The 10,000-nt window shown below is 48.3% G+C and overlaps 2 protein-coding genes across 2 annotated transcripts in view; one reads left to right on the top strand and one right to left on the bottom strand.

Annotated features, from left to right (window-relative positions):
* Positions 1-1,996, bottom strand: part of dpf1 (double PHD fingers 1) — a 42,558-nt gene extending 40,562 nt beyond the window's left edge. Inside the window, exon 1 of the mRNA XM_068584637.1 lies at positions 1,884-1,996. Coding sequence (XP_068440738.1) covers positions 1,884-1,996 — 113 coding nt within the window. The remainder of the gene's footprint in view (positions 1-1,883) is intronic.
* Positions 1,997-3,583: 1,587 nt separating this feature from the next.
* On the top strand, positions 3,584-9,832 carry si:ch211-11n16.2 (zinc finger FYVE domain-containing protein 1). Its single transcript, XM_068585583.1, has 12 exons — positions 3,584-3,798; positions 4,491-4,772; positions 4,868-5,090; positions 5,198-5,415; positions 5,560-5,666; positions 7,168-7,276; positions 7,402-7,499; positions 7,589-7,706; positions 8,061-8,231; positions 8,341-8,533; positions 9,147-9,245; positions 9,332-9,832. Exons 1-12 carry the CDS (start codon positions 3,682-3,684, stop codon positions 9,562-9,564), a joined length of 1,968 nt encoding a protein of 655 aa, XP_068441684.1. The 5' UTR covers positions 3,584-3,681; the 3' UTR covers positions 9,565-9,832.
* Positions 9,833-10,000: the final 168 nt, after the last annotated feature.

Raw genomic sequence — 10,000 nt, 5'->3', positions numbered from 1 at the left:
CACATCCCTCTCTGCCCTGTTACACATATATACATACATATATGTATATATTCCATGCAAATCTGTCAATTTAATCCCCTTGACACTGTGTCAGAGGGGCCTCCGGGACTAATCTGGCCACCCTTTGGCTCTGCTTGGATGAATTTCCCTTAGAGGAGAGGAGAAGGAAGAAAAAAAAGGTCCCACATGACACGACAGCCTCCGTCCAGTCCACCTGTCCCGTCACCACGGAGCATCACTGGATGCCAGTTTATTAGATCGTTGTTGAATCTCCAAATTATTCATCTCAAATCTTTTTTTCGGACGCCACCGTTGAGATACGTGCAATGCATTTTGGTCCCCCCCCCCCCCCCAACACACACACACACACACACACCAAACACACACACACACACACACACACACACACACACACACACAAAATGCCATCACAGTACAATCACGGCAGCACACACAGTTGCCCAATCAGTAGCGTTCCGGTTCCCTCTCTGCTGTGAAGTGCTCTTCAAAGCAGTGCACGTATACAGGGCAGTCGTTCATGGAATTGCACGAAATGTCGCCTGTGTCTGCGTCTCAGACAGACAGACAGACAGACAGACACGCACACAGACACACACAGCTCTGTATGCACATCCCTGCTCAGGTGAAACCTGTGCAGCATCCGACGTGCGCGCCTCTGCTTTTCTTTTCTTTCTTTTTTTTTTGTTGCACACATTGTCTCTGACTTTTCTTTGTTTCAAACTGCCTATGCATGCCTGTGTGCTCACTCCTCGTCTCTATGTGTATATTTGAGCTATTGTGGTGTGTGTGTGTGTGTTTTTTTTTGGGGAGGAGGAGGAAGAGGAGGAGGAGAGGGTGTTTGTTTCGGCGAGATCTCTGTAAGTACCCGCTGACAGACGCACATCAGCCACCTTTTTGGCCGGGAGCCCAGGCGGGCAGCAGGCAGTCTGCATTCCGCTGAAACCAGTCTCAGGAAAACAACACACACACGCGCGCACACACACACAAAAAGACCCCCCCTTCCCAAAAAATAAAAACCTGCACAAAGGGATTATTACGGGAGAAACTTCACGGTGAATCCACCCGTTTAAAGACCCATTACAGTTGAATAAAATGCACATTGAGTGTTAAAAAAAAAAAAAAAAGCGCCGGACTGCAATTCAGATTTTTATTATCTGCTTCATTCTCGGCGCTGAAGATGAAAGCAAGTCTCGGAGAGTTGAAGCCTGAACAGCAGCGCATTTACCTCGGATTCTACATCTCAGAGAGCTCCGGCATGCTGCAGCTACCCCCCCCCCCCCCCCTAATGCTGTGAGCTCCATCCTGCCTACCTGTTTACTCCCCCCTCCCCCCTCCCAAAATCAAAATGTGCTCACAGGTACGGTAAAGCCATCTAAGCTCCGCTTGCCTCCCGGCCAGCCTGCACGCTCCACAGCCCGGGCTTTGACCGTGATCTTGGCCGGACACAGTGGCGAGGGACACGCCGGGTCACCCCAAAACCTACCGCCGGCATTCCTCCATATCCCTGCACACACACGCTGCTGTTGGCTGAAATGATTATATGAACTGCATCGGCGCGCACAATAATCCCCCTCGTGCCAAAAAACAGCCCCCCCCCCCCCCCCTCTCTCTCTCACACACACACACATATACACACACACACCCCCGCGTCAACTTTTCTTTAAGGCTGATTCGCGTCCGCTGTGACATGATCTCGATCTGTGCCCGTGTTGCATTGCATGTGCAGCTGTGTTTGGTGATCGCGCTGGAGAGAAATATCTGTGGAACGTGAAGGCTCTTTGAATTCGCACTGACAGCGTGCACAAATACAACAACAACAAAAAAAAAGCGCAAACGCGCATTGGAAATTGCGTTGTACTTACGATTTGAGGGGGTTCTGCACCGCTGTGGCCATTTTGATATAGTATGATAGAATGCAACACTGCAGAGCCCGGTATTGTACATGTAATGTAGCCGCTATTCCAATTTCATTCATTCTCTGGGGCTGCGGCTGGAGCGAGCAGCCAATGGGAGGCGGGAGCGCCCCGTGACAGCTTTGGGGAAGTGTAGTCTTTTACGCATGTCAACATGAAACACGCTGAAGGGGAGAGCACTACAAGTACCAGCGGGGGTGGCGATTTTAAGTGGACCGCGGTCCCGCCTCGGACTTGTAAGAGCAATGCCTACCCTCCAGTTCTGGATTGATTTAAATAAATATATAAATATGTAGAATGTGTCAGGGTTTGGTTGCAGGACTGTCTGTCAGTCTGAGGATGCCAGCTTGTCTTATGCATTGTCTGGATGATGAGGATGAGGATGATGATGGGCGAGGTTGAGTCTGCACTGGCCAGTCCCAAAATTGCACCACATCATGGAAGTGGCAACTTGATGGGGAGCCTAAATTTCATACTGAATGAAGATAACATCATATTTTTTCCTTCTTTTTATATTTACTTTAGTGAAGAATTGGCCAAGTACATCTTAGTTTATTAGGAACAACTATCCATATAATAAACTCCAGAGACATACAATCATATACAGGTGGTCAACTTAATTGATAATACTATCAGCCAATCATATACAATTTTAGGATATTACTCTTCTAATTACAAGTGTGTACTAACTATTTGAGGGCATATTAAGAGACGCTGTGTCTACATAACCTTACAATGGTGGTGGCATGTTGATAGACCACGGTTAATCTTATATTATCAGTAGGTAGCTATGCACTGAGCAGCTTTAATTATTCATTAATCAGGGGCGATGGGTTGAGGGTAGGCCTATAATTGATTCTTTCAGACATTTGTCTCTCGAAGGATGAGCTCGGAGAAAGACCGCGGACCCTCTTCAATCTCCTTGTCCCGCCATCCTTTATTCCTTAAATCCTTCTTTTAAATTCCTGCTTTCCCTCCCTGCTTAGAAGGAAGTGAAGAAGGTAGGAAGGAAAGGAGCAAAGAAGGAATGGAGCGAGGAAAGTCGGATGGAGCTCAGCCAGGACTGTTTGAGCAGCAATGCTGGAATTTCGCTCTCCATGTCCTGTTCGCAGCAGTGGCGCCGCTCTGAAGCCATCCAGTGACATGTGATATTTATAGATCTGTGCTAACAAATATTTAATGAACATTAGCAAGCAGCTCCAACATGGCACCACTGCTCCAATAAAAACACTCTCAGACAGTTAAATAGAAACTTTGATTCAGCGTTGCTGTAATTAGGAGTTAGTTGCTTTTTTTAAATAACTCGTTTTTAAAAATCTTTATGGAGATTAGCGAAACAAATGCATGGACTTGACTTGTATTTGGTTTGAATGAATAAATCCAAACTTGAAATATCTTCTACATAACACTCATATAATGTATGAGTCCGTGAAGTCATCATTTCATCTAATTTAATGCTATTTTTATCCTCTAATATCGGAAGTTTGTTGAATTGCAGATCCCGTGTCATTCCTCGTGATGTCCACAAGGTGGTGCTGGCGCACCAGGCGAGACGCTGACCGACCCTACGCACAAATGCGTCATACGTCACCGGCCCGCGCGCGCCTTGGCTCCTCCCCTCCAGCCAGCACACGCGCTGTTGTTGTGATTGACAGACAGGCGAGAGAGAGAGAGGGAGAGAGAGAGAGAGAGAGAGCGAGCGAGGAGTCATGTTGAACTTTCGTTTCGAATACGTTTAAACCCGGAGATGTCCGAAATACTCATGAAAGAAATGGAGAGTATCTCGATCGGCCCGACGAAGGCCGAAGAGAGTCCGGACGCCGGGCGGAGCTTCCTGCTGGTGGACGAACAAGAAAACCTCCAGGTAAAAGTTAGCGTTAGCTAGCGAGCTAAGCTAAGCTAAGCTAAGTTAAGCTAAGGAACAACAACAACAAATTCTGACGGAAGGCCATGAACCGCCGCTGACAGTTACAGCGCTGATAAATAAGCAGTATTAGCGTGATAATGCGCCAACTGACAGACGGTTACGTCACTATTTGTAGCTTCACCCGTGTTTTTTTTTGCACGTAGCTTTGTTGTGTTTTATTTTTTTCGTTCACAAGGGCCCGTGATGCCCGAGAGAAATGAAACTCCAGCCGAGGGAGGGAGCAGCAAATGGGGTTTGCTCATTGGGGAGGGAGGGAGAGTCCCGGATGAGTCACAGATGAGTCACGTGACCCAGCTGACACGCAGGGAAAGCACCTTGTTGTGTGTTTATTGTTGCAGAAGTGCAAAGTGCAGCCGATAATGAGGGTTTAGTTGTGCATACTTATCCAGATAGTCTATGCACAAGGCAGTTTGGGCCTGGGGGCCCAGCAGAACACTGCTCGTGAATACAGCCTTCTTTTTGAATATTTCTGTCTGGATTGGTTGTAAATAGCTTCAAATATTAGTCACTCCAAAGTGAATCGTCCCTACAAATTCAACACGCTTTCCTCCCCTCGATTCAATGAGGTCACAAAGGGAGCTGATTGGATCACGAATGTCTCTCTGCACGTTTCTCCTCCCTCCGAAAAGGTCCGCGACGAGTCCGACTTCGTGGACCGACTGGGCTGCGGGGACGTGCAGGGAGTCAAGGTCCTCTCCATCTTTGGCAACACAGGCGACGGCAAGTCGCACACGCTCAACCACATCCTGTTCGGCGGCGACAACGTTTTCTACACCTCCAAGTCGCCTAGCTCCTGCACGGTGGGCGTGTGGGCCGCGTACAACCCCACCCTCAGCCTCGTGTCCCTGGACACCGAGGGCCTGTTGGGCGCCGCGGCCAATCAGAACCAGAGGATGCGGCTGCTGCTAAAGGTACCTTTTTTTTCGGGGGTCAAGTTGTGCTTGTTTTTGTTAAGCTCAAAGAAGCCACTCAACGCTCTCTATCCGTCTGCTCCCTCCTCTCCCAGATCTTGGCCGTGTCCGATATAGTCGTCTATCGCACGCGGGCCGAGCGGCTCCACAACGACATGTTCCAGTTCCTGAGCAACGCCTCGGGCGCCTACCTGAAGCACTTCACCCCGGAGCTGCGGGCGCTCTCCAGCCGCTGCGGCCTGGACGTGCCTCTCTCTTCTCTCGGCCCGGCCGTCATCGTCTTCCAGGAAACGACGCACACCCAGTTACTCGGTCACGGTAAAGAGGGTGGATGGATACACTGGAGACACACAAAGCTGGATTCTTTTCCCAGGATTGTTTTTGATCCCTCGTTCCGTCTTCACCTTCTTCTTTGCCGTGAGTAGAATCTAAGGGCGCCGGCCAAGCCGACACGCTGCTCCAGAAGCGGTTCCACGACCTGAACATGGGGACGGAGGCCTTCAGCTCGCTGCAGTACGTCGGCACCCAGACCATCACGCCCCCGACCGACTACGGCCGGCTGCTGGACGCCGTCAGGCAGCAAGTGAAGAACACTCACACGCGCTCGCCCCGCCAGCCCGGGTTCGTGTTCCACGCTCTGGAGGTGAGCGGCAGACCAGCGAGTAGAGTTTTACAGACATTTGAAGGCAGTTTTGTCTCGTCGGCTCTCATCGCGGTTTGTGTGTACATTTCCTCTCCCATCAATCTCTGTCATCCTTTTTTTGTATTATTTTTTCTGCTCCCTTAGGCCCTTAGTGAGCGTTTCTGTGGGGAACTGTCCGACGATAAGATGACCCCTCACTCCTTCTTCCCAGACGAGTACTTCACCTGCTCCGCTGTCTGCCTCAGCTGCAAGTGAGTCATGGCAAACATTTTCGAGCAGAGTCTTTTTTTGTCTCAGTTTTTCTTCATTCTAGAATTTTTTTTTTATTGTTGGAGCTGAAATTCTACTGAGGCCAAAATCTGGAAAACATTTTTGACTGAAGCGATGGTCAGAAAAATGAATAAATCATCATTTCAGAATGATTTATTTATTGGTCGAATACGTTGCGCATGCAAGGGATTTGACTCAGTAAAAGGTGCATAACAATAAATATAGCAACAAAAAAAAATGCTATAAAACAATAAATCATATAAATATGATAAACAACAGACAGATAACAGTAATTTAGTAGAAGTATCATTCAGAGTCATTCCCCAAATCCCTTTTCTGTATTTAAGATAAACTAAAAAAATACTTTAAATCTGACCTGGAGTCAGTGTAAACCATCAACAACTCTAAATATGATCTGTTCTGGTTATTTTTATTCAAAATAAACACAATTAAAATGACTAGGAAACCAAATATAAAGCTTACAAACAGGTCATAAATTGCTCTCTAATATCTATTGTATCTTGCTGTGAAAACATCTTCTTAAAACAACTGTATTGATTTAAGTTTCTTGCCAAAAACAATATCTTACAACACTACATTTGAACATTATGATTAATATTTGCAGAATGCACATTTTGACCCGAACGAAGCATTAAAAGTATCATCGTGTAATTCAATAATACTTCTGTCAACGTTTGCTGTTTGCCGCCAACGTTAACGAGCTCTCCTCCTGCAGATTGTAATATTCATTTCACACTATGACGGTTGAACGCTGTAATTAATTGGCGGTTAACAACCGGGTGGGCGTTGCGTACCGACCACAGATCAGCTGCGTAACGTTGCACCATCGCGACATGGAGACGGGTCAGACGGTATTTCCAGCTCTTTTTTATGGAGGAACAGCTGCAGCTCCTCGTGGTCATCTGTACGTTGTGTCTGCTGAAAGGATGCACAGGATCAGTCTCCAGTTTAACAGCCTTCAGAACACTGTGGAGACGTAGTAGATGTATTTTTATTAAGTCTTGAATCCTGTCTGGTGCAGATTTCTAAATGTTTTTTTTTCCAAACATCGTCTTTTCTCCTTGAGTTGGGGGGACAATCCTTCCTCTTCAGTGTCGGCACGCAGCAGTTAAAGGCTTTTATGTCCAGATGGAAACGTAAACAGCAACACAAACACAATCTCTCTCTTGCCTCTGGCTCAATAACACATTTGGATTTTATCCTCTTAAAGCAGAAATGTGTTGTTCTTCTGGACGTCTCCCCGGTGGGACGCATAAAACTTGATGTCTTTTCCATATTTTTGTAAAAAGGAGAAATGGAAGTCCCCTTCTCTTTGTGCTTCTTCTCAATGGAGAAGAGCGGGAGACATCTGAAAGCAGTCGAGCCCCTGGATTAATGGACTGTCTGACTTATTTATTTTTAAATTCCTGTGACGTCCGTCCTGTTGGTCTGAAGCGTTTTGGTTTTCTGTCTCGTCTCCAGCATTCGCTGTAAAAACGGAATGAACCATCTGAGAGACCGGGTTCCCCACATGGCAGATGGGCTGTGCCAGTATGTCCACCAGTACAACAACAAGGTCCTCATCTGTAAGGTAAGACTCCTCACTCCTGTGTCACCAGCTATACTGTAGTTTTAACTTTCATTTCTCAAATAACACCCTGGGCATTTCATCTTCTATATTGTTATGTGTTTTTTTTTTACGTCTGGTGTCCCCAGAGGTGCTACGAAGGAGGCAGAGAGGTGATTGTTTTACCCAAGACGTCCGCTTCCACTGACAACCCGTGGTTTGGACTGGCCAAGTATGCCTGGTCAGGGTACGTAACTATACACACACACACACACACACCTTTTCACTGCCTTTCATCCCATCCTCATGCTCGCTGTCTCCCCTCCTCCCTCGCAGCTTCGTGCTGGAGTGTGCTAGCTGTGGTGTGATCTACCGCAGCAGACAGTACTGGGTGGGGAACCAGGACCCCGAGAGCGGCGTGGTGCGATCTGAGGTCAAACACGTCTGGGAAGGGGTGAGCATACTACCCCACCTCCTCCTCTTCCTCCTCTTCTTCTTCCTCCGGTTTATAGTTTCACTGCAAAAATCCCTGAACACTTGCGGTCATTGTTTTTCGGCATCTGGTGGATGAGATGATCTTGCATCTTTGTTCCTCGAGGCCAGGTGAGATAGTTTAGAGACGTTTTATTTTCATGCATCATAAAAATAGCAACATTTTTGCCTGACATTAGGACATTAGGAGTGAGTTCCTGCAAGTGATGCAGCTTCTGAAGGAAAGAAAGATCCCTCGCTCCCTTCCTGTTGAGTATGAAACTTTCTCTCTCCTTCATTTCTCTGCGTTTGGTTCATCCCCTCTTTCCTCCTCCAGTCGGACACCTTCCTGACCAACCACCAGAACGCGGCCCAGCGGGTCCTGGACGGGATGAACTACGTCATCCAGTCCGTGTCGGAGTACAGCACGGGGCCCACCAAGGCCGTCGCCGCCTGGGTCACCGATCAGGTGGCGCCGCCGTACTGGAGACCCAACACGGAGATCACCGTGAGTCCGGCCTCCAGTCACAAAAACACACATGTTGACATTGTCGGAACAGATGATTGACCCCCTGTTTTAAATGTTTGTGCCCTCCCACCTCTATCGTGCACCTCAGGCCTGTCACGGCTGCCGGAAAGTGTTCGAGGAGGCGGAGAGGAAGCACCACTGCCGGTCGTGCGGCGAGGGCTTCTGCCACCCGTGCTCCGGCCACAGGATGCCGGTGCCCGAGAGAGGCTGGGGCGGCGGCCCCGTCAGGGTGTGCAAGGCCTGCTACCAGCAGGGGGGGCCAGCGGCCACCAACAGCCAGGGTAACACGCCTCCATCTTCCCTTTTTACAGGGTTCTTATGGTCATGGAACACCTGGAAAAGTCATGGAATTTTTAAAAAATGCTATTTCTAGGCTGAGAAAAGTCCTTGAAAAAAAAAATCACAAAAAGTGTAGTAAAAGTTGTGAAAATGTGTTTTATTCATGTGTTCATGATGTTAATTTATGCTGAGTTTGAAATAATTAATATGCTCTCATTCATTTGTGTCCTATACAAGGTGTACTGTATGCTCTGCTAGTCATTGTTAGTTTAAATACATTTTATCACTTTTTCATATTTTCTTGTATATTTCACACAATGTTTGGTCATGGAAATTTGGTTTAAAGTCATGAAAAAGGTCAAAATGTGTATGAACCCTGCTCTTAGTAAAGCAAGAAATAGTGCTAGATCTTTTTTTACATCATTTGCTTTAATGCAAAACCGGGTTGATGATGATGAAAAGGCGTCTGATTTGCAAGCTTCTCATTCCTACACTTTGATTTCCATTTAAATGAATTTACAGACAGCATGAATCTCTGATTTTGTGTAATTAAATGCAGATTGTGTGTGTGTGTGTCTTTCCCTCACACCTCTTCTCTTACCTCTTCCCTGTTAGTGTCTAAAGTGGAGCCTCGCGGGCTGATCGCTCGCAGGGTGACCGAGGTGGCCCAGTCCACGCTGGACATGGTCACCACAGCCGTGGACTACCCTCTCTGTAAGCGCACACACACACACACACACACGCACGCAGCTGGGTTTACCAAGCTACATATCTATTCCGTCCCGCCCGCTCCCCTCCAGGCTTCATGAAGGACGTGGCTCGTCCGGACTACTGGGTGCCCGACCAGGACATCGCCGAGTGCCACCAGTGCTCCAAGGCCTTCACCCCGGCCATGTCCAAGCACCACTGCCGGGCCTGCGGGCAGGGCGTGTGCGGGCCGTGCTCCGCCCACGTCAAGCCCGTGCCCTCCCGGGGCTGGGACCACCCGGTCCGGGTGTGCGACGGCTGCAACGCCCGCAAGGACAGTCTGTGAAGAGACGAGTTGTTCTGAAGCTTTAAGAAGGACCGAGGATGAGCTTCCCCATCTCTTCCGCCTCCCTCGACCGACGGACTCTGCGGCGGGTTCACGAGGTGAAAGCTCGACACCTTCCCACTGGACGGATGGGATTCTAACACGCGACTCCTCTCAGTCCTCGACCGTCGTCTTCCTTCCTCGCTGCACGCGGACGATTTTTTTCTCCATTTTGACCAGTTTGTCTGCTGAAAATAAAAAGAAGGATGTCGCTGGAGGAGGTTTTAAAGTCGGGTACTCGAGCGTCGTCGATGCAAAATCCCCTCGAAGGGAAGAAGAGATTTGAGTGATCTTTTCCCGTCTCCTGGACGTCGTCGCGTGACTCTGGACAGCAGAGCGTGCCTTTAGTGGGGATCTCCGTTTCCGTTTCTTCAGCTCCTGAGAGTTTGTTTCAGGG

This window comes from Clinocottus analis, unplaced genomic scaffold, assembly GCF_023055335.1.
Source record: "Clinocottus analis isolate CAN_PGR_092001 unplaced genomic scaffold, fCliAna1.0.p SCAF_2, whole genome shotgun sequence".
Lineage (NCBI taxonomy): Eukaryota > Metazoa > Chordata > Actinopteri > Perciformes > Cottidae > Clinocottus > Clinocottus analis.
Note: the sequence above shows the minus strand (reverse complement) of the source record. Positions and strands in the feature narration are given on the sequence as shown.

Coding starts and splice junctions, on each gene's coding strand:
- si:ch211-11n16.2 (XM_068585583.1), top strand. CDS start 3,682: ATGTCCGAAATACTCATGAAAGAAATGGAGAGTATCTCGATCGGCCCG. Junction 5,091..5,197: donor CACCCAGTTACTCGGTCACG/GTAAAGAGGGTG, acceptor TGCCGTGAGTAG/AATCTAAGGGCGCCGGCCAA. Junction 8,534..9,146: donor AGCGGCCACCAACAGCCAGG/GTAACACGCCTC, acceptor CTTCCCTGTTAG/TGTCTAAAGTGGAGCCTCGC.